General features: G+C 40.1%; 1 protein-coding gene across 3 annotated transcripts in view; it reads right to left on the minus strand.

The window, feature by feature from the left end:
- The window catches only part of LOC105469915 (STAG1 cohesin complex component), a 404,557-nt gene that overhangs the window by 282,192 nt on the left and 96,880 nt on the right, over positions 1-25,485 (minus strand). For all 3 annotated transcript variants that reach the window (XM_011721505.2, XM_071090955.1, XM_071090954.1), the window contains one exon: positions 86-198. In XM_011721505.2, coding sequence (XP_011719807.1) covers positions 86-114 — 29 coding nt within the window. In that variant the 5' untranslated portion in view covers positions 115-198. The remainder of the gene's footprint in view (positions 1-85; positions 199-25,485) is intronic.

Here is a 25,485-nt window from a genome sequence, read left to right on the forward strand (position 1 = left end):
CATCAAAGACAGCATTTTCATAAAGAAATAAGTGGCCCAAAATTTTCCTTAAAAAATAAAAAAAAAAGAAAATTACAATACTTACTGCAACACTGGTAATTCTGAAGTAATCATTGCTGGAGAGGTCCTTTCACAATGCAGCAAAATAATCAAGTGCTGTACAACTCAAAAACTTTTAAAACAACCTCAAAGGCAATCCTGTCAATTAAAAAAAAAGAAATTACTTTAAAATAAAATGGGGATGACAGAATTCATAAACTACAATCAATCCACACCATTACCAGTGATCACATTACTTGGCATTTACCCAAATGAGCTTAAAACTAATGTCCACAGATGTTTATAGCAGTTTTATTCATGACTGCCAAACCTTGGAAGAACCATGATATTCTCACTAAGTAAATGAATAAACTATGCACATCCTCACAATGAAATATTATTTGGCATTAAAATTAGCTTGAAAGCCTTAAAAACGCATGAAGGAATCTTAAATACATATTATTAAGAAAGAAGCCAATCTGGCCGGGCGCGGTGGCTCAAGCCTGTAATCCCAGCACTTTGGGAGGCCGAGACCGGCGGATCACGAGGTCAGGAGATCGAGACCATCCTGGCTAACCCAGTGAAACCCCGTCTCTACTAAAAAATACAAAAAAAAAAACTAGCCGGGCGAGGCGGCGGGCGCCTGTAGTCCCAGCTACTCGGGAGGCTGAGGCAGGAGAATGGCGTGAACCCGGGAGGCGGAGCTTGCAGTGAGCTGAGATCCGGCCACTGCACTCCAGCCTGGGCGACAGACCGAGACTCCGTCTCAAAAAAAAAAAAAAGAAAGAAGCCAATCTGAAAAGGATACATACTGCATGATTCCAACCATATGACATTTTGGAAAAGGCAAAACTATGGAGACAGTAAACGAATTGGTGGACCGGGCGCGGCGGCTCACGCCTGTAATCACAGCACTTTGGGAGGCCAAGGCGGACGGATCACAAGGTCAGGAGATCGAGATCATCCTGGCTAAAACGGTGAAACCCCGTCTCTACCAAAAATAAAAAAAATTAGCCAGGTGCGGTGATGGGTGCCTGTAGTCCCAGCTACTCAGGAGGCTGAGGCAGGAGAATGGCGTGAACCCGGGAGGCAGAGTTTGCAGTGAGCCGAGATCACACCACTGCACTCCAGTCTGGGCGATAGAGCAAGACTCCGACTCCCTCTCAAAAAAACAAAAGAATACCTGGTAACTAAATACCTAGTAATTGGTGGGTGGAAGGGATAAACATGCTATCACAGAAGATTTTTAGGGCAGTGAAACATGTATAATGATGGATGTGTCATTACAGATTTGTAAAAACAGAGTCCAAAATCAGCAAGACACTAACAGCAACAGTCAACCCTAATTTATTTTTCTTATTTTTTAAAGTTTTATTATACTTTAAGTTCTAGGGTACATGTGCACAACGTGCAGGTTTGTTACATATGTATACAAGTCCCACGTTGGTGTACTGCACCCATTAACTCATCATTTACATTAGGTATATCTCCTAATGCTATCCCTCCCCTTCCCCCAACCCCATGGCAGGCACTGGTATGTGATGTTCCCCTTCCTGTGTCCAAGTGCTCTCATTGTTCAATTCCCACCTACGAGTGAGAACATGCGGTGTTTGGTTTTCTGTTGTGATAGTTTGCTGAGAATGATGATTTCCAGCTGCATCCATGTCCCCACAAAGGACATGAACTTATCCTTTTTTATGGCTGCATAGTATTCCATGGTGTATATGTGCCACTTTTTCTTAGTTCAGTCTGTCATTGAGGGACATTTCGGTTGTTTCCAAGTCTTTGCTATTTGTGAACATTGCCACAATAAACATACATGTGCATGTATCATTATAGCAGCGTGATTTATAATCCTGTGGGTACATACCCAGTAATGGGATGACTGGGACAAATGATATTTCTAGTTCTAGATCCTTGAGGAATCGCCACAATGTCTTCCACAATGGTTGAACTAGTTTACAGTCCCACCAACAGTGTAAAAGTGTTCCTATTTCTCCACATCCTCTCCAGCACCTGTTGTTTCCTGACTTTTGAATGATCGCCATTCTAACTGGTGTGAGATGGTATCTCATTGTGGTTTTGATTTGCATTTCTCTGTTGGCGAGTGATGATGAGCATTTTTTCATGTGTCTGTTGGCTGCATAAATGTCTTGTTTTGAGAAGGGTCCGTTCATATCCTTCGCCCACTTTGTGATGGGGTTGTTTTTTTCTTGTAAATTTGTTTGAGTTCTCTGCAGATTCTGGATATTAGCGCTTTGTCAGATAAGTACATTGCAAAAATTTTCTCCCATTCTGTAGGTTGCCTGTTCACTCTGATGGTAGATTCTTTTACTGTGCAGAAGGTCTTCAGTTTAATTAGATCCCATTTGTCAATTCTGGCTTTTGTTGCCATTGCTTTTGGTGGTTTAGTCATGAAGTCCTTGCCCATGCCTATGTCCTGAATGATATTGCCTAGGTTTTCTTCTAGGATTTTTATGGTTTCAGGTCTAACATTTAAGTCTCTAATCCATTCTGAATTAATTTTCATGCAAGGTGTAAGGAAGAGATCCAGTTTCAGCTTTCTATTTATGGCTAGCCAGTTTTCCCAGCACCATTTATTAAATAGGGAATCCTTTCCCCATGTCTTGTTTTTGTCAGGTTTCTCAAAGATCAGATGGTTGCAGATGTGTGGTATTATTTCTGAGGGCTCTCTTTTGTTCCATAGGTCTATATCTCCATTTTGGTAGCAGTACCATGCTGTTTTGGTTACTGTAGCCATATAGTATAGTTTGAAGTCAGGTAGCATGAAGCCTCTAGGTTTTTCTTTTGCCTTAAGATTGTTATGGCAATGAGGGCTCCTTGTTGGTTCCATATGAACTTTAAAGTAGTTTTTTTCCAATTCTGTGAAGAAAGTCATTGGTAGCTTCATGGGAATGGCACTGAATCTACAAATTACTTTGGGCACTATGGCCATTTTCACAATTCTGATTCTTCCCATCCATGAGCATGGAATGTTCTTCCATTTATTTGTGTCCTCTTTTATTTCATTAAGCAGTGGTTTGTAGTTCTCCTTGAAGAGGTCCTTCACTTCCTTTGTAAGTTGGATTCTAGGTATTTTATTCTCTTTGAAGCAATTGTGAATGGGAGTTCATTCATGATTTGGCTCTCTGTTTGTCTGTTGCTGGTGTATAAGAAAGCTTGTGATTTCTGCACATTGATTTTGTATCCTGAGATTTTGCTGAAGTTGCTTATCAACTTAAGGAGATTTTGGGATGAGATGATGGGGTTTTCTAAACAGACAATCATGTCATCTGCAAACAGGGACAATTCGACTTCCTCTTTTCCTAATTAAATACCCTTTATTTCTTTCTCCCGCCTGATTGCCCTGGCCAGAAATTCCAACACTATGTTGAATAGCAGTGGTGAGAGAGGGCATCCCTGTCTTGTGCCAGTTTTCAAAGGGAATGTTTCCAGTTTTTACCCATTCAGTATGATACTGGCTGTGGGTGTGTCATACATAGCTCTTATTATTTTGAGATACGTTCCATCAATACCGAATTTATTGAGAGTTTTTAGCATGAAGGGCTGTTGAATTTTGTCAAAGGCCTTCTCTGCATCTATTGAGATAATCATGTGGTTTTTGTCTTTGGTTCTGTATATATGCTGGATTACATTTCTTGATCTGAGTACGTTGAACCAGCCCTGCTAGTTTCACCACTTGATCATGGTGGATAAGCTTTTTGACGTGCTGCTGGATTCGGCTTGCCAGTATTTTACTGATTATTCCATCGATGTTCATCAGGGATATTGGTCAAAAATTCTCTTTTTTTCTTGTGTCTCTGCCAGGCTTTGGTATCAGGATGATGTTGGCCTCATAAAACAAGTTAGGGAGGATTCCCTCTTTTTCTATTGATTGGAATAGTTTCAGAAGAAATAGTACCAGCTCCTCTTTGTACCTCTGGTAGAATTCAGCTATGAAACTGTCTGGTCCTGGACTATTTTTGGTTTGTAGGCTATTAATTACTGCCTCGATTTCAGAACTTGTTACTGGTCTATTCAGGGATTCAACTGGTTTAGTCTTCCTGGTTGAGTCTTGGGAGAGTGTATGTGTCCATGAATTTATCCATTTCTTCTAGGTTTTCTAGTTTATTTGTGTAGAGGTGTTTATAATATTCTCTGATGATAGTTTTAGGCGGTTCCAAGATGGCCGAATAGAAACAGCTCCAGGCTACAGCTCCCAGTGTGAGTGACACAGAAGACGGGTGATTTCTGCATTTCCAACTGACGTACCAGGTTCATCTCACAGGGGCGTGTTGGGCAGTGGGTGCAGGACAGTAAGTGCAGCCCACCGAGCGACTGCCGAAGCAGGGCGAGGAATCGCCTCACCAGGGAAGTGCAAGGGGTAAGGGAATTACCTTTCCTAGCCAAGGGAAATCGTGACTCACAGCACCTGGAAAATCGGGTCACTCCCACCCTAATAGTGCGCTTTTCAAGGGTCTTAGCAAACAACACACCAGGAGATTATATCCCGTACCTGGCTCGGAGGGTCCCACGACCATGGGGCCTCCCTCATTGCTAGCACAGCAGACTGAGATCTAACTGCAAGGTGGCAGCAAGGCTGGCAGAAGGGCGTCCGCCATTGCTGAGGCTTGACTAGGTAAACAAAGTGGCCAGGAAGCTTGACCTGGGTGGAGCCCACCACAGCTCAAGGAGGCCTGCCTGACTCTGTAGACTCCACCTCTGGGGACAGGGCAGAGCCAAACAAAAGGCAGCAGAAACCTCTGCAGATGTAAATGTCCCTGTCTGACAGCTTTGAAGAGAGTAGTGGTTCTCCCAGTACCAAGTTTGAGATTTCAGAACCGACAGACTGCCTTCCTCAAGTGGGTCCCTGACCCCTGAGTAGCCTAACCAGGAGGCACCCCCTAGTAAGGGCAGAGTGACACCTCACACAGCCAGGAACCCCTCTGAGAAAAAGCTTCCAGAGGAAGGATCAGACAGCAACATTTGCTGTTCAGTAATACTCACTCTTCTGCAGCCTCCACTGCTGATACCCAGCCAAACAGTATCTGGAGCAGATCTCCAGCAAACTCCAACAGATCTGCAGCTGAGAGGGTCCTGACTGTTAGAAGGAAAACTAACAAACAGAAAGGACATCCACACCAAAACCCCATCTGTACGTCACCATCATCAAAAACCAAAGATAGATAAAACCACAAAGATGGGGAAAAAAACACAGCAGAAAAGCTGAAAATTCTAAAAATCAGAGCGCCTCTCCCCCTCCACAGGAATGCAGCTCCTCGCCAGCAATGGAACAAAGCTGGACGGCGAATGACTTTGACAAGTTGAGAGAAGGCGGCTTCACTTGATCAAACCTCTCCGAGCTAAAGGAGGAAGTTCAAACCCATCGCAAAGAAGCTGAAAACCTTGAAAAAAGATTTGACAAATGGCTAACTAGAATAATCAATGTAGAGAAGTCCTTAAATGACCTGATAGAGCTGAAAACCATGGCACAAGAACTACGTGACAAATGCACAAGCTTCAGTAACCGATTAAATAACCTGGAAGAAAGGGTATCAATGATTGAAGATCAAATAAATGAAGCGAGAAGAGAAGTGTAAAGAAGAAAGAGTAAAAATAAATGAACAAAGTCTCCAAGAAATATGGGACTATGTGAAACGACCAAATCTAAGTCTGATTGGTGTCCCTGAAAGTGATGGGGAGAATGGAACCAAGTTGGAAAACACTCTGCAGGATATGATCCAGGAGAACTTCCCCAACCTAGCAAGGCAGGCCAACATTCAAATTCAGGAAATACAGAGAACGCCACAAAGATACTCCTCAAGAAGAGCAACTCCAAAACACATAATTGTCAGATTCACCAAGGTTGATATTCAGGAAAAAATGTTAAGGGCAGCCAGAGAGAAAGGTCAGGTTACCCACAAAGGGAAACCCATTAGACTAACAAGCAGATCTCTCGGCAGAAACTCTACAAGCCAGAAGAGAGTGGGGGCCAATATTCAACATTCTTAAAGAAAAGAATTTTCAACCCAGAATTTCATATCCAGTCAAACTAAGTTTCATAAGTGAAGGAGAAAGAAAATCCTTTATAGACAAACAAATGCTGAGAGATTCTGTCACCACCAGGCCTGCCCTATTAGAGCTCCTGAAGGAAGCACTAAACATGGAAAGGAACAACCGGTACCAGCCACTGCAAAAACATGCCAAAATGTAAAGTCCACTGATGCTAGGAAGAAACTGCATCAACTAACGAGCAAAATAACCAGCTAACATCATAATGACAGGATCAAATTCACACATAACAATATTAACCTTAAATGTAAATGGGCAAGATGCTCCAATTAAAAGACGGAGACTGGCAAACTGAATAAAGGGTCAAGACCCATCAGTTTGCTGTATTCAGGAGACCCATCTCACATGCAGACACACACATGGGCTCAAAATAAAGGGATAGAGGAAGATCTGCCAAGCAAATGGAAAACAAAAAAAAGGCAGGGGTTGCAATCCTAGTCTCTGATAAAATAGACTTTACACCAACAAAGATCAAGAGACAAAGAAGGCCATTACATAATGGTCAAGGGATCAATTCAACAAGAAGAGCTAGCTATCCTAAATACATATGCACCTAATACAGGAGCACCCAGATTCATAAAGCAAGTCCTTAGAGACTTACAAAGAGACTTAAAGACTCCCATACAATAATAATGGGACACTTTAGCACCCCACTGTCAACATCAGACAGATCAACGAGACAGAAAGTTAACAAGGATATCCAGGAATTGAACTCAGCTCTGCAGCAAGCAGACCTAATAGACATCTACAGAACTCTCCACCCCAAATCAACACAATATACATTCTTCTCAGCACCACACGCACTTATTCCAAAATTGACCACATAGTTGGAAGTAAAGCACTCCTCAGCAAATGTAAAAGAACAGAAATTATAACAAACTGTCTCTCAGACCACATTGCAATCAAACTAGAACTCAGGATTAAGAAACTCACTCAAAACTGCTTAACTACATGGAAACTGAACAACCTGCTCCTGAATGACTACTGGGTACATAACAAAATGAAGGCAGAAATAAAGACGTTCTTTGAAACAAATGAGAACAAAGATACAACATACCTGAATCTCTGGGACACATTTAAAGCAGAGTGCAGAGGGAAATTTATAGCACTAAATGCCCACAAGAGAAAGCAGGAAAGATCTAAAATTGACACCCTAACATCACAATTAAAAGAATTAGAGAAGCAAGAGCAAACACATTCAAAAGCTAGCAGAAGGTAAGAAATAACTAACATCAGAGCAGAACTGAAGGAGACAGAGACACAAAAAACCCTTCAAAAAAATCAATGAATCCAGGACCTGGTTTTTTGAAAAGATCAACAAAATTCATAGACTACTAGCAAGACGAATAAAGAAGAGAAGAATCAAATAGACACAATAAAAAAAGATAAAGGGGATATCACAACCCTAACTTAAAGTAGCATCTTGGGGTGATAATGACTTGTCATACAGGTTGATCAGCTGTTAAAAAATGTTCTACTCTAATGCAGGATGTTGACAGTATGGTAGGCTGAGCAAGTGTAGGGACAGAGAATGTAAGTACACACTCTATACTCTTCCTTCAAATTTGCTGTGAACCTACAATGGCTCTAAAAAACATAAAGTCTCATATTTTTTAAAAGCAGGGATAGTAGGACCTAACAGTCCACAATAGGCCGTGATACAGTATCAAATGGAATAACATAGGTATAGTTAGAATTACAGACAGAAAGACAAAAGTACAAGGCAGAACAAATATTTGATAAGATAATGGGGAAGAATGTTCAAAAAATCACATAAGATGTCAAAACAAATGTAAGATCAGAGAATTCCCAAGCAGAATACAACAAAATACACAAACTGCTAAAAACCAGAGTTAAAAGGAAACTTCAAAAGGAAGCTAAAGAAATAGGATACAGAAAGATACAGAAAGACAAAGATTAGTATCAGACTTCCTATTGGAAACTATGTAAGTTCAAAGACAATGGAGTAACAGCTTTAAAGTCCTGACAGGATAAAAAAAAAAAGTAAACCCTGAATTACATACCAAGTGATAACCTTTTGAGAATATGAAAGGAGTGATATCATGGGAAATCGTTTATTAGAAACTTCAAGAATAAGCCTCTCCAATGAAACAACACTTGGATTGACAAAAACTGACCAAAATCAACTTTTACAGAATTCCTGAATCTAATAAAACTTACAAAAGGAGGAGTGCTTAACAAAGAAGCTGCAAAATTCGGTTAGAAGGCACTATAGTGTCTTTTGCTTACTTGCCTATCATCGCCCATTCCCCAACTCAACAGTGTCAATGGGGACAGCAGATTAAACTCTTGGTGCAGCTTGCTGGTACCTGTGGAAGCAATATCAACCTCCGTCTCAAAAATGATAGCTGTGCATTTTGAAGAGATTCCCAGCTGGCATCTGTTGAGAGGATTTAAATATATATACTACAAATAAGCTCTCTGAGGTAAGAGACAGCATACAAGACAAGCAGCAATGTGTAAAGCCTCAGAATAAAGAGTCTAAGAAGGAAGATATGTTAGGGACTAAGGGCTTTGAAAGACTCCCATATATTCGAGGGCATTCAAGGTGCTACACACATGCCCAGGGCCATGGTCAGAGGAGACCTGAGAGAAGCATAGGCTTGCACCTCTAATTTATCTTTGAGCTCTGTGCAACCAGAAGACTAAGGCCGAGCTGCAAACGGTCAGACTATTTATTGCAAAAATATTTCAATAAAGAACCTATCGGCCAGGCGCGGTGGCTCAAGCCTGTAATCCCAGCACTTTGGGAGGCCGAGACGGGCGGATCACGAGGTCAGGAGATCGAGACCATCCTGGCTAACACGGTGAAACCCCGTCTCTACTAAAAAATACAAAAAACTAGCCGGGCGAGGTGGCAGGCGCCTGTAGTCCCAGCTACTAGGGAGGCTGAGGCAGGAGAATGGCGTGAACCCGGGAGGCGGAGCTTGCAGTGAGCCGAGATCGCGCCACTGCACTCCAGCCTGAGCGAGACTCCATCTCAAAAAAAAAAAAAAAAAAAAAAAAAAAAAAAGAACCTATCTTCAAATACCCACAGAGGGTTTTTCCTCCCTTTTTGGTGCCAATTCTTTAGGTAAATCTGTCAGGTTACTGGTTTGACCACCAAGATGAAAAATGTCAGTGTCCACACACGACAAGAAAGAAGTCTTGGCAAAAGTAGTTTAGGGGGGGAAAAATCACTAAATAAACAGATGATGATAGCTTTTAACAGTCAGTAAAATCAAACAGGGCATGGAAGAGGTGAAAGGATGATTCCCAGAGTGAAAACATTTTAATATTCAAAATGTCCATTTTTTTAATGTTAATTTTAGAATTTGTTCAGCAGGCTTTCCAGTTTTTGCCAGAAAGTATCCCCCGCCCGAAAATAAAAATTTAAAAATGTGATCACTGAAGTAAAAAAGGCAGTAGGATGACATAACTAAAGTGTTGAAGAAAAAAACCATCAAAAAAGAACTTTATAACCAGTAAAACTATCCCTCAATGGAGAAATTAAGACATTCATAGAAAAATAAGAGCAAAAGGAATTTGTCCCTACATATGCCCTACAAGAAATGCTAAAGGGAAGCCAGACATGGTGGCTCACACCTGTAATCCCAGCACTTTGGGAGGCTGAGTGGGGCGGATCACTTGAGGTGAGGAGCTCCAGACCACCCTGGCCATCGTGGTGAAACCCCATCTCCACTAAAAATACAAAAATTGGCCAGGTGTGGTGGCGGATGCCTGTAATTCCAGCTACATGGGAGGCTGGGGCAGGACAATCACTTGAACTCGGAAGGCAGAGGTTGCAGTGAGCCGAGATTTGCGCCACTGCACTCCAACCTGGACAACAGAGCAAAAGACCCCGTATCAAAAAAAAAAAAAAAAAAAAAAAAGCAGCAGGGGGGAGTGGTGGATATTATAGCTAGGCAAGAGGATCAATGGAGGCCAGGAGTTTGAGACCAGCCCAGGCAGAATATAGAGAGACTCTTATCTCTACAAAAAATTTTAAAACTGGCCAGGCACAGTAGCCCACACTTATAATCCCAGTACTCTGGGAGGCTGAGGCTGGCGAAATCACTTGAGGTCAAGGGCTTAAGACCAGACTGGCCAACATGGTGAAACTCTATCTCTACTAACAAAAAAAAAATTAGCCAGACATGGTGGCGGGCACCTGAAGTCCCAGCTACTCAGGAGGCTGAAGCAGGAGAATCACTTGAACCCAGGAGGCGGAGGTTGCAGTAAGCCAAGATCGTACCAGTACACTACAGCCTGAGTGACAGAGTAAGACCCTGTTTCAAAAAATAATAAATATTAAACATTTTTAAAAAGGAAAAAATTTTATAGCTAACCAGGTGTGGTGGCACACACCCGTGGTTCCAGCTACTCTATTGGAGAGGCTGAGGTGGGAGGATCACTTGAGCCCAGGAGGTTGAGGCTACAGTTGGCCATGACTGGGCCACTACACTCCAGCCTGGGTGACAGAGACCCTGTTTCAGCCCCTAAAACAAATAAACAAATAAAAAACCAGGGCACCATATAATGGCGGGGGATCCCCAATTCATTTCATTAAAAAGATATAAAAAATCATAAAGTTATACACCCTTAACAGAATCTCAAAATATATATTTTTAAAAAACAGAGAAATTAGAATACTTTGAGATAAATGAAACAAAAACACAATATATCAAAATGTATGGGATGCAGCAAAAGCAGTGCTCAAAGGAAAATACAGTTGTAAAACTCAACATTTTAGGGGAAAAAAAAAAAGCTCAAATAAATGACCTAATTCTACAACTGAAGAAAAAAAATACAAAGAGCAAACTAAGCCCAAAGGCAGCAAACTGAAGGAATTAATCAAAATTAGTGCACAGAAAAACTATATTGAGATTAGAAAAACAATACAATCAATAAAACCACAAGTTTGTTGTTGGAAAAGGCAAACAAAATTGACTTATCTTTAGATAAAATGCGTTTTAAAAAAAGGGAGAAGGGGCAAGAGAATAAGGTAAACAACATATGCCCACAAATTTAGTAACACACTAAATGGACAAACCATCAAAACTGGCTCAAAAAACACAAACAATGTGAAAAGAACTATACCAGGACACTGAATCAGTTATCAAAAATCTCCCCACAAAGAAAAGCCCAGGACCAGATGGCCTTACGGCTTAATTACACCAAACATGGTTTAAAAAGAATTAACATCAATCTTCCAAAAACAGACAAGAAGAAACTCTCTCTAATTCATTCTATGAGGCATTTCTGTAATACCAAACTATACAAAAACATTACAAGAAAATTACACATCAATATCTCTAGTAAACATATATGCAAAAATCCTCAACAGAGACATCAGCAAATCAAAACACACAATGTGTACAAAGAATTCTACATGAGGACCAAGTGGGATTTATCTCAGTCATGCAAGGCTGGTTCAACATTCAAAAATCAATTAATGTAATACATCACATCAAGAGCTAAAAAAGAAAAACTACATGATCATATCAAAAGACAAAGGAAAAGCACTTCACAAAATCCAACACCCATTCATAATACTCTCACTAAATGTGAAATACAGGGGAACATCCTCAGCTTGACAAAAAACATCTCCAAAATGCTGCAGTTAACATCACATGTAATGGAGAGAAACTCAAAGCTTTTCCAGTTAAACTAAGAAAAAGGCTAGGAAGCTATTCTCAACCACTCCTTTTTCACGTCATACTGGAAATCCTGGCTAATGCGAAAAGAGAAAAAAATAAAAGCTACATAGCTTAGGAAAGAAGAAATAAAACTTTTTTTATTTCCAGATGACAAAACTGTCTATATAGAAAATTTGAAAGAACTGACGAAGGCAAAATAAAACAACTCTTGGAACGAATAAGCTGTTATATAGCAAGGTTTCAAGATAAAAGGCTATTATATAAAAGTCAGTCACTTACCTGTAGACTAGCAATGAACAAATAGAATTTTAAACGAAAAACATACTATCGTTTGCATTCACATCAATGAATTAAATTATTAGGTGTAAATCCAACAAAATATGTAGAATCTATATAAGAAAAACAATAAAAATTGTAGTGTAAGAAATCCAGAGGCCGGGCACTTGTAATCCCAGCACTCTGGGAGGCTGAGGCAGATGGATCACCTGAGGTCCTCAGGAGTTCGAGACCAGACTGGCCAACATGGTGAAACCCCATCTCTACTAAAAACACAAAAAATAGCCAGCCGTGGTGGTACGCGCCTGTAGTCTCAGCTACTCAGGAGGCTAAGGCAGGAGAATTGCTTGAATCTGGGAGGGGGAGGTTGCAGTGAGCCGAGATTGTGCCACTGCACTCCAGCCTGGGCGACAGAGCAAGACTCATCTCAAAAAAAAAGAAATCCAGAAATAACAAAACAAACAAGAAAAGAGAGATTCTATGTTTGCAGTTAAAAATATTTAATATTTTTTCCTCCTGCCTCGGCCTCCTGAGTAACTGGGATTACAGGCGTGTGCCACCATGCCTGGCAAATTTTTGTATTTTTAGTAGAGACTGAGTTTTCGCCATTCACAGCTTCTTTCAACTAATCTTTGACAAAGCAGCAAAAGCAATATGCTGGAGAAAAGCCTTTTCAACAAATGATGTCAGAATAACTGGACAGCTAAAAGAAAACTATATAGTTTTATCTAATATATACACATAAAATCTAACATACATAGAGTAGATTCAAATATATGTATACAAATATACATACAGTATGTATATTTATCTAATATACATGCAGACCTCATACCTTTCACTAAAATTAACTCAAAATGGATCAAAGCCCTAAATGCCAAAGAGAAAACCATAAAACTTTTAAGGGTAACATAGTAGAAACTCCAAGGCCAGGCGCAGTGGCTCATGCCTGTAATCCCAGCACTTTGGGAGGCTGCGATGGGGGCATCACTTGAGGCCAGGAGATCTAGACCAGCCAGGTCAATATAGTGAGACCCTATCTCTTTAAAAAAAAAAAAAAAAACTGCTCTGCGAAAGACACTGTGGCAAATAAGCATATAAAAAGATATTTTACATTATGTGTCATTAGGAAACTGCAAATTAAAATGAGATACTACTGCACACCTAAAAGCCAAAATACTACCACCACCAAATGCTGGCAAGGATGTGGAGTAACAGGAACTCTCATTCATTTCTGGTGAAAATGGAAAATGGTATAGGCACTTTGGAAGCCATTTTTTGTATTCTTACAAAATAAACATACTCTTACTATACAATCCAGCAACTGTTCTCCTTGTTATTTACCCAAAGGAGTTGAAAACTTGAAAACCTGCACACAAATGCTTATAGCAGTTTTATTCATAACTGCTAAAACCTGGAGGCAACCATGATGTCCTTCAGTGGGTGAATGGATAAACTGAGATATATCCAGACAACATAATATTCTTTAGCACTAAAAAGAAATGAGCTGTCAAGCCATAAAAAGACATGGAGGAATCTTTAAGTGCATATTAATACGTAAAAGAAAAATCTGAAAAAGATACATACTGTATGATTCCAACACTATGGCATTCTAGAAAAGGCAAAACTATGAAGATCAGTGATTACCAGGGCTAGGGGGGATAAACAGGCAGAGTACAAAAGATTTTAAGGGCAGTGAAATTATTAATACTATAATGGTGGATACATATGCTACAAACAATGAGAGGAAGAAAAAACGATGCAAATAGAACTGCTAGCCTGATCATTACATAGTACAACACTGTTTTATAAATGCTTACTAACTGAATCAAAATATGAGCTTAAGGGGCAGTAGTACCTGAAGCAGTTTATTTCTAATTACAGGCAGTTTTATTTGTGAAGTACAAGGTCCTATTCTTTAATCACAGGAATTCACTATTCAGGTAAAGATTAATATGTCATTAATTCAAGCCTTCTATCATTCCTAAAATTTTACCTGACCTTTCTTAAAGAATCTCTTAGTAGGCCAGGTGTGGTGGCTCACGCCTGTAATCCCAGCACTTTGGGAGGCCGAGGCAGGAGGATCACCTGAGGTCAGGAGTTTGAGACCAGCCTGGGCAACATAGTAAAACCCCGTCTCTACTAAAAACACAAAAAAATTAGCCGGGCGTGGTGACAGGCGCCTGTAATCCCAGCTACTCGGGAGGCTGAGGCAGGAGAATCACTTGAACCCAGAAGGCAGAGATTGCAGTGAGCCGAGACCACGCTATTGCACTCCAGCCTGGACACCAAGAAACTCTGTCTCAAAAAATACATATATATCTTAGCCACGTATACACACACAGACATACAATGCAGGTGGCGTAGTAGGGTACCACATGATTTGCTAAGCGAATCAAAAATTATAACTATGACAATGTTATTTGTGAAGCCACTTTTCAACAGTTTCTGTAAGTGGTACTCCATCTACACAGAGGAGATAGACTCGTTTACTATTGTTAATGGAATTTAACTATTTTACTCATGTTTACATCAAATTAAGCACATTAATGGAAAACTTTTTGTCCAATATAACATAAACAAATACACATTAAGTCTTAACGTCAACCATGGGTTCTTGGAAACTGAGAGTTAAAGCAAAATGACATGTAACAAAACCAATTTAAGCACAGGCTAATTGATATAAACAATAATTAAGTTCCTATAGCATACTTCTGGTCACAAAAAATTCAGCAAACTTCCAAATAAACACCAAACCGCTTAAAATATTAAACACTAAAATAAATGTAAGCTTTACATATATTTAAGAAAGATTAATTTTAACAAGTCAGATAGTTATTTACCCAACTATTCCAGTTCAGAATCGCAGGTGGCCAGAGCCTATCCCAGCAGCTCAGGGAGCAAGGCAAGAACAAACCCTGGACAGGTCATCATTCCATCACACAGGGCACTCACATACATACCCAAACTACTCATACTAGGACAATTTAGACATGTCAATTAACATAACATGTACATGTCTGATATGTGGAAGAAAACCAGAGTACCCATAGGAAAAAAACCCACATGGACATGGGGAAAATGTGCAAACTCCACACAATGGCTCCAGCAAGGAATCTATTTTTCTTTCCCTCATCATTAACAAAATGTTATTTGACAGCCTACTATATACTTAAATTCTCTGTAGTATAAAGATTTAAGTAGCAATCAAAAGTTCCAAACTCTTTTCCCAGTAAAATTTAGCCTATAAGTGAGACAGATTTTGTAGCTCTTTTAGCGAATAAAAAGAATGCCAAAAATAAAATTGGATATTCCAAGTTGCAGAGCAATTCACACTAAAAGATAAATAAGTAGGCAACATTAAGACTCAAGAAAGAGAGGAGTAATAAATCTTTTGAAAATATCAATCTAGAAACTCTCAAATATTAAGCAGACAGAAGGATATTTTAAGCCAAAACTGAATGTGCTCAATAGGACAGCGATAAAGATCATTGGCAACAACAGGTTAGATCATTATTCTGCTCCTTCTCTCTGAATGTTGTACTGTGAAAGACTATTTTTAAAATATCTTGGTAACATAAGCCTTAAAATCAGAAGGAAATATAAGAGTAATTCAAGAGTCTGGGTTCTGGGGCTCAATCACCTGAGATCTTATACCAGGTTGTAACTCACTATGCCTAAGTATTCTCATACATCAAACAGGAATTTTAAAAAGAAGCCATATAGCATACAGTTATTGTGGTGACTGGAAGAGTACCTGCAACTCTTGAATTAATATTAATTCATAGCTACAAGAGGAAGACAAAAGCATAAAGGAATGTAAGTTCCATGAGGGAAGGTATTCTTTGTCCTTTTTGTTCACTTCCATATATGTGTGAACACATTTTTTTTTTTTTTTTTAAAGATGGGAGGTCTTGCTCTGTAGTCCAGGTTGGAGTGCAGTGGGGCAATTCATAGCTCCCTGCAGCCTCCAACTCCTGGGTCCAAGTGATCCTGGCCTCAGCCTCCCAAGTAGCTGGGACCAAGTACACGCCACTATGCCTGGCTGATTTTTTAAAAACTTTTTGTAGAAACAGGGTCTCACTTTGTTACCCAGGCTGCACTTTTTTTTTTTTTTCAAGACAGAGTTTTGCTCTTGTTGCCCAAGCTGGAGTACAATGGCATGATCTCGGCTCACTGCAACCTCTGCCTCCCAGATTCAAGCAATTCTCCTGCCTCAGCCTCCCACGTAGCTGAGATTACAATCACCCACCACCACGCCCAGCTAATTTTTTGTATTTTTAGTAGAGAAAGGGTTTCACCATGTTTGCCAGACTGTTCTCGAACTCCTGACCTCAGGTGATCCGCCCCCCTCAGCCTCCCAAAGTGCTGGGATTATAGGTGTAAGCCACCATGCCCAGCCTCATTTCTATATTCTTAATTCTTGAAACCTAGTAAACAATTGTTGAATTAAAAATGTGTGTGTGTATATGTGCTTACGGGTATATTTATTTTTAAGGAGAGTACATAAAATTAAAAAGAAGGAAAGCTCTTAGAGTTAGCAAATTAATCAAAATTAGCAGCTTTCCTTTAAAAAACAAAAAAACAGGGCTGGGCGCAGTAGCCAGTGCCTGAAATCCCAGCACTTTGGGAGGCCTAGGCAGGCAGATCACCCGAGGTCAGGAGTTCAAGACTAGCCTGGCCAACAGGATGAAATCCTATCTCTGCTAAAAGTACAAAATTAACTGGGCATGGTGGCATGCGCCTGTAATCCTAACTACTCGGGAAGCTGAGGTGGGAGAATTACTTGAACCCAGGAGGCGGAGGCTGCAGTGAGCCGGGATCACACCACTGAACTCCAGCCTGGGCGACAGAGGGAGACTCCATCCGTTTCTAAATAAACAAATCTATGTTATTGATTGGATTGCTCTAAATTTAAAGAGCAGTAAAAATGTCACAGTCTTTAAAACAGCTAACAAGTAAAAATGAACCTCAAGACAATTAACTTGCCTTATCCTAAATCACCCTGCACTAAATACATGAGAGAATGCTCACACACATACACACACCTTTCTGTCAAAATTACAAGAATTTATGTTCCCATGCATATTATAAGAAAAGTGAGTCTGGGCAACATAAGTAAGACCCCCATCTCAAAAAAAGATTTAAAAAAAAAAAAAAAAAAAAGGCCTTGTAAGTCCCAGCTACTCTATTCCAGAAGCTGAGGTGGGAAGATCACTTGAGGCGAGGAGGTCAAGGATGCAGTAAGCCATGATTGGGCCACTACCTTCCAGCCTGGATAACAGAGCAAGACCCCGTTACCAAAAAGAAAAAAGGAAAGTAAATTATTTATGATTTTTAAAAACTACAATTTTCCCCAAATTCAAATAACCACTATCACTCAACCTCTTTCCAGTTAAAAATTACATGCTTTTAAATATTTTACAAATCAATCTACATGCTCATACAAGTAAAGAATTGTGTGACAACTAATAGCTTCATTAGGAAAAGCGTATCACTAGTTTAGTGGCTGTACATAAGGAACAATAAAAATATCCCGAATGTCCTCTGGCTTAAGAAAATAAATATCAACTATTGAAGAGATCCTAAAAGAATTAACAGTACTTATGAGAAAGTTGTCTTTTATAAATACAATAAAACCTTACCAAAATAAGTCTGTATAGCCCCATGATTTTCATACAGAAATCATTTCAAGCGTTCATATAAACAAACATTGGCACTACCATAGTCCTAAGAAAAAAGTTACAAAATTTAACAAAAAAACACATGGTGTTTTTAATATGGTAAAGCAAACATCACTGAAGACCAGTCTTTCTATTTTCAATTTCCTTTAAACTATGTATGTGTGTGAAAAGTATACATGTATATATTAAACCCACTGAATGAAATGTTCCATAAACACTAAAATTTCTCCCACAATTTATAACTCAAGCTTAAAGGCCTTCCTTATCTAATCAACCCCCTTTCCACATAATTACTACAAAAATCACTCACAAAAACCTTTAAGTTTTTGAAGAAAGAATATGTACCTATTGAGTTTGATGATGAAGTGAAAAATTATCTGGGACCACAATGCAGAAGAAATGAGTTCTTAATAAATTCTATGGCTAAATGAATGTTTTAAAATGAGGTCCAAATCAAATAAAAGATATAAAGTTGTAGTAGTTCATTATTTCCTTGATTCATTTAGGAAAAGTTATAACAAAAAATTCTGAACAAATATTGTTTATTGAAAAATAAAGTGTCTAATTTTGTGTGGTTACTTTAAATCCAAAGGGAGCTACTTGTAAGTTCTTCTCAAAACCACTGTTACACCATTAGATAACTTTTTTTATTTTTTAATTTTTTTTTTAGACGGAGTCTCACTCTGTCCCCAGGGTGGAGTGCAAGAGCATGATCTCGGCTTACTGCAACCTCCACCTCCCGGGCTCAAGTGATTCTCCTGCCTCAGCCTCCTGAGTAGTTGGGATTACAGGGGCCCGCCACCATGCCCAGCTAATTTTTGTATTTTTAGTAGAGACAGGGTTTTGCCATGTTGGTCAGGCTGGTCTCCAACTCCTGACCTCAGGCAAACTGCCCACCTCAGCCTCCCAAAGTGCTGGGATTACACGCATGAGCCTCCGTGCCTGGCCTGTTTTGTTGTTTTTCTTGAGACAGAGTCTTGCTCTGCCACCCAGGTTGGAGTGCAGTGGTGAGATCTTGGCTCGCTGCAACCTGTGCCTCCCGGATTCAAGCAATTCTCCTGCCTCAGCCTCCCAAGTAGTTGGGATTACAGGCGCCCGCCCCACCATGCCCGGTTAATTTTTGTATTTTTAGTAGAGACGGGGTTTTGCCATGTTGCTCAGGCTTGTCTCAAACTCCTGACCTCAGGTGATCTGCCCGCCTTGGCCTCCCAAAGTGCTGGGATTACAGGTGTGAGCCCCCGCACCCGGCACCATTAAATAACATTTTATCTGAAAACCTGAAAGCTCTTCCACATCTTGAACACTGCTGTAATTAGAGAAACCTCATGATTTTCATATAAATATGACACTATAATGGATCCTAACATAATACAAGAGTTGTCTAAGAGTTTTTACAGATACAAATAACTGAATGAAAAATGGGGGAGAAGAGAAAGATTCTTCTTCAAGTAGAATAAATAAATATAGACAAAACGACAGAAACAAGAAAATCACCATTTGAGGAACATCACAATATTTTTTCAGATGAGAATCAATAATGAATACTAATGGGCGAAAGCACAGTAACTCTAGGAAATCCTTTTCTAAAAACCTATTGAAAGAACTTATGCAGAATATCAAAGTTATTTCCCCAAAGGAAACTAATTATAAAGAGGAAAATGGTAATGTTATAGTGAAGAAACCCAGCAGACCCCTCCATAACCAACTGATTACAGTTAACACTAACAGTGAGACATATTAACAGGGGCCTCCTAACACGATAAACAAAGGACACTACTATATTTCTTTAGCATTCTTGCCAAAAATGTATAACCTGAATTTAATCACAAGTATAATCAGATAAACCCAAACTGAGGGCTATTCTACAAAATAACTGGCCAGTATTCTTCAAAAGTGTCAAGATCATGAAACAGTAAGGCCAAGGAACTGTCCCTGATTAGAGGAGAGGCATAAAAACTAAACTCAATGCGCGATCATACACTGGATCGTGCACCAGAAAAAGGGACTTTAGTAGGACAACTGATGACATCTGAATAAGGTCTACATTTTAATTAATAGCATATCAGTGATTTTTTCAGGTTTTGACAACTACTATGGTTATGTAAGATATTGGCAGTTGGGGAAGCTAGGTGAGGGGTACAGGGTTGAAAACCTCTGTGCTATTTTTACAACTTTATTTCAGAAGAGAAGGAATAGAACCCAAACTAACACCAAACTCTACACTAACATACAACTCAATAAAAGATCTAAGGACATGAAGAAAAAGAGGTGAGGTACTTTATCAAATGACCTTCCAACTTTCTCCCCAAGGTTCAAAACATTTCTTTACTCTTAGTCATTCACTTACAAAAGTTTGTCATTAGCGCTATGTAAGTTCCCCTTCCAACTCCTAGTCCATGGAACTCTATGGAACACGTACTGTGCAACAGACAGAATTTCTTTTTTGTTTTGTTTTGTTTTGTTTTTTGAGACAGAGTCTTGCTCTGTCACCCAGACTGGAGTACTGTAGCGCAATCTTGGCTCACTGCAACCTCTGCCTCCTGGGTTCATGCAATTCTCCTGCCTCAGACTCCCAAATAGTTGGGATTACAGACATGCACCACCACTCCCAGATAATTTTTATATTTTTAGTAGAGACGGGGTTTCACCATATGTTGGTCAGGCCGGTCTCAAACTTCTGACCTCAAGTGATCCACCCAGCTCGGCCTCCCAACATGCTGTGATCACAAGCGTGAGCCACTGCACCTGGCCCAGAATTTCAAACAATCCCTGATGGGCAAAAAAAGAAACTGTCTGATAAAACCAGGTAATTCTGTATGGGAATAATTTCTCCCTTTATCTTTTATTCTTATACCTTGCACTTCTAAGGCTCTTCCCTTGTATTAGTTTCCTAGGGCTGCTGTAACAATACACAAAAAACTAGATGGCTTTGAACAACAGAAATTCATTCTCACGGTTCTGAAGCTAGAAGTCCACAATCAAGGTGTTGGCAGGGCCATGCTCTCCCTGAAGCCTCTAGGGGAGGATCCTCTCTAGACTTGTTTCAGCTTCTGGTAACCCCAGATGTTCCTTGGCTTGTTGGAGCATTAAATCTAATCTCAGGCCGGGCGCGGTGGCTCACGCCTGTAATCCCAGCGCTTTGGGAGGCCGAGGCGGGCGGATCACAAGGTCAGGAGATCGAGACCACGGTGAAACCCCGTCTCTACTAAAAATACAAAAAATTAGCCGGGCGCGGTTGTGGGCGCCTGTAGTCCCAGCTACTCGGGAGGCTGAGGCAGGAGAATGGCGTGAACCCGGGAGGCGGAGCTTGCAGTGAGCCGAGATCGCGCCATTGCACTCCAGCCTGGGCGACAGAGCGAGACTCCGTCTCAAAAAAAAAAAAAAAAATCTAATCTCTGCCTCCATCTTCACATGGCCATCTTCCCTCTGTGTGTCTCTGTGTCATCACATTGTATTCTCTTCCCTGTGTCTCTATTTTCTCTTCTTATAAGGACACCAGTCATATTGGATTAGGGCCCACACTAACTGCCTATGAGCTTGTGTTAACTTAATTACATCTGCAAATACTCTACTTCCAAGTAAGGTTGCATTCATAGGTATAGGAATTAAGATTTCAACGTATCTATTCGGGCGACACAAAACACAAATACAACACCTCTCTACTATATAAAAGCATTGTTTTGAAATTATTTATTCAACATCATTTTAAGAAGTGTTTATGAAGCAACTCCTCTATGCTAGGCACCATTCTAATTAGCTACAAACAATGGTAAATAAATTAGATGAAATTCCTGTACTAAGAAGTTGCTATTTCTAGTTCATAGAATCAGACAATAAAGAGATAAACATGAGAGTTTTCAGATGAGAAGTTCTATGAGGTGATAAATTACTTCAAAAGGATGGTCTTATACTTTCTAAGGAGGTGACACTTCAGCTAAGATTTGAGGGACATGCAAGTGTAATGACCAAGGTAGGAGGCTGGAGTAGAACAACTATTCCTTTTGTTTGTTTGTTTTGAGAAAGAGTCTGGTTCTGTCGCCCAGGCTGGAGTGCAACAGCGCAATCTCAGCTCACTGCAACTTCTGCCTCCTAGGCTCATGCAATCCTCCCAACCTCACCCTCCCAAGTAGCTGGGACTACAGGGGCACACCACCACACCTGGCTACTTTTTGTATTTTTTGTAGAGATGGGGTTTTGCCATGTTGCCCAAGCTGGTCTCAAACTCCTGAGCTCAAGCGATCCGCCTGCCTCAGCCTCCCAAAGTGCTGGGATTATAGGTATGAGCCACTGCGCATAGTCTAAATGATATTCTTGACAATGGAGGAAAGATGTTTGTTTACTTAAGTAATATGACCAAGTAGCAAAGGTATAGACAGTTTACAATTACAACTAGACCTATCAACCTTAAAATTATGTGATTTACAAACAATAATTTTCAAAGAATCATCAATTTTGCACATCAAAGTTCCACAGTTATTTTTTTAATATTACACCATTTCAACTGTGGCTAAATTTGTACAGACCACAATCATGTTGTGAGCATCTGCTTATCACAAACCTTGAGTTCCGAAGGATACAGTAAAACACACCATTAACTTAGTGTAGGCTAAGTCATGACAATGTACTTCTATAATATGAAACTGTGGTAGTTATTATGCAGTAGCATATTTACTATTAAATATTATGCTCCACCATTATGAGAAAATTAATTTCTAGGTGGCGAAAAACTTTGAGGATGGTTCAAGAACCCAGAGTATTCCCCCAACAGAAGGTTTTTCAGAATCCCATAGACTGTAAAATTGGGGGAAGAACAAGTTAAGTGAAGTATAAAAGTCTCAGAATAATCATAACCATACACTTTTATCACTGCTCACTGGAGCACCATGCCTGCCAGCTGCCCAAGGCAATCATCTTGATTAAATATACTCCAGGGATGCCTCTGATCAGGTTTCTCCTCTTTATTTCTCTAGTGTTTCCCACTGATAAGCTCACTCTCAACAACGAGATATAAAAAATCCAGGGAATTAGTGAGGATGCAAAAACTGTTGTACTAAGTACAAAATTCTGGGATATGATTATTGATGTAGCTTAGTGTAGCATAATACAATGATCAGATTTAATGCAGGCTGTTATGTGGAATTAACAGTTTACTAGACTCGTTTCTTACATCTCAATTCCTATAGACATGTAGTATTTCTGTCATGTACTCTTTTTACTTTTATTTTTTGAGACAGGTTTTCACTCTGTCACCAGGCTGGAGTGTGCTGGCACAATCTCAGCACACTGGAATCCCCTCTTCGCGGGCTCAAGCCATCCTCCTACCTCAGCCTCCCCAGTAGCTGGGACTATAGGCACTTCCCACCATGCCCAGCTAATTTTTGTATTTTTGGTAGAGACACATGGTTTGGATTTTGTCACGCTGCCCAGGCTGGGGTCGAACTGCTGAATTCAAGCAATCCTCCTACCTCGACCTCCTGAAGTGCTGGGATTACAGGTGTGAGTCACCATGCCTGGCCTGGCATGTACTCTTATTAAACACTAGGCTCTCCAGAGAAACAGCAACACTTCTACTGACTAAGCTCTATAGCGTATGAGTGATTCTGTATGTAGTTATCTGGGACAATTGATATTTTGCTCTTTAACTCCCAAAACACTATAACATATTGAATGGCAAACCTAAATTATACTCCCCTGATTTCACTACTCAGAGCTACACCTTCTATCTCTGCACCCCAAAAACAGCTGTAAGGGGTATCCTTACGTGAGAACTGTGGTTTGAGAGAATTGGGTGAAATGCCTGAATACGTGAGAGGTAGGTTTCCTGGTGCTAAACTTGCTTCCTTTCTTCTCCAACTACTCCTTCCCCCATGCTCTAGGTAAAATGGTAAGTTTCATTGACTTCAGTCCCAACTGCCTCTGCTCATACCACTGTCCATCTCCATTTCACCTCCATCACATCACTCTTCTTCTTCTTCCATACTTCTAGATCTCAACATTTCAAATGTTACTGGATGAAGTAATACATCTTTTCTTCAAAAGTATCCTAAAAATTTACTGTCTATGCTGTTCATAGCAAGTAACTGCCTTGTTTTAATTTGCACATGAAAATATTAAGCTTTATGGGTAAACCCAAGGTCTTGGACACCTGTTTACAGAAACATCTCAACTATCTGGAACATGGCTGAAAACTCAGAGAAATAGTCTCCCACACTGAATTCCCTTCGTTACCCACGGTGTCTCTCCCAACCCATTTTCCTTCCTCCATTTGACATATATAACACCCTTTAATCTTCCTCATCAGTGCCATCTACTCACTTTCTGACCAACTATCACTGCTCCTCACATTCACTGAAGGTATCTGCATCTTGGTCTTATTTCTGCCCTGCCCTACCATATGTCCCACAACCATAGGCAATGTCCATCAAAAACCCAAGTCTCAAGATTCCTAGACATTTTCAATTCCAAAGACCTACTTCATCTGCTACACTCCACAGTCAAACACTTTAACCAAAATGACCCAATCTTCCAACATTCACAGCTTTCTCATGCTTACACTACCATAGCATCTGCTCCTCAGTTTCATACACACAGTTTAGGGCTTACTCCTTTCACTGTCTACCTGTCTCTTCTTCATCTCATTTCCTTAGTCAATCTACACATGAATGATTACCTAAACCACTTTCTCACCAACACTCCTCCTAGGCTCAAGCCATCCTCCTGCTTCCGCCTCCCAAAGTGCTGGGATTACAGGCATGAGCCACCATGCCTGGCTCAGGTGCAATCTTAATCCCACTAAGCAATCTTTGTATTTGTCCGTGGCTCCCTTTCTGATTCTCTTCAACAACTATTACAAAGTTTTACTAATATTGAGAACCCATCCTAGGGCCAGCCTCAATACTCTCCAAAGTTCATCCAAAAATAATTAAGTCATTAGTTATGAATTATCTGTTCAACTTTTTGTTTCTCCCTCAATCACTCTTTATCCTTCAATACTATCTCAGAAAAAAAGGTATCCTTGTGGGATAGATTTTTTAAAGGATACAAAATTACAGCCAGGCAGGAGGAATAATCTCTAGTGTTCCACAGCACTATAGGATGACAATAGTTAATATAGTTTCATAACGCCTATAATCCCAGCACTTTGAGAGGCCGAGGCGGGCAGATCATGAGGTCAGGAGTTCAAGACCAGCCTGGCCAACATGGTGAAACTCCATCTCCACTAAAAATACAAAAATTAGCTGGGCATGGTGGTGCATACCTGTAATCCCAGCTACTCGGGAGGCTGAGGAGAAGAACTGCTTGAACCGGGCCCCAGGCGGTGGAGGATGCAGTGAGCTGAGATCATGCCACTGCACTCCAGCCTGAGCAACAGAGCGAGACTCCATGTCAAAAAAATATATAATAATAAAGTTTCAAATAGCTAGGAGGAAGACACTGAATGTTCCCAACACAAAGAAACAATGAATGTTTGAGATGACAGACATGCTAATTACTCTGATCTGATCATTAGACATTATGTATACTGCAACACCACTATGTACACCTAAATAGGTACAACTGAGTCAATTTTTTTAAAAAAAAATTTAAATCAACTTAAATTTAACCTGTTTTTTAAAAAATAAATACCATGCCTAAATAATTGTGGCACAGAAAATGAGGTAATGGTGTTCAATATGATTCCAGGGTCTGAGAAGTCATGCAGTGCCAACATACATCCCATTAGTAAATAGTTGTGGTTATTTAAAAAGGAAATA

Source organism: Macaca nemestrina, chromosome 2 (genome assembly GCF_043159975.1).
Source record: "Macaca nemestrina isolate mMacNem1 chromosome 2, mMacNem.hap1, whole genome shotgun sequence".
Lineage (NCBI taxonomy): Eukaryota > Metazoa > Chordata > Mammalia > Primates > Cercopithecidae > Macaca > Macaca nemestrina.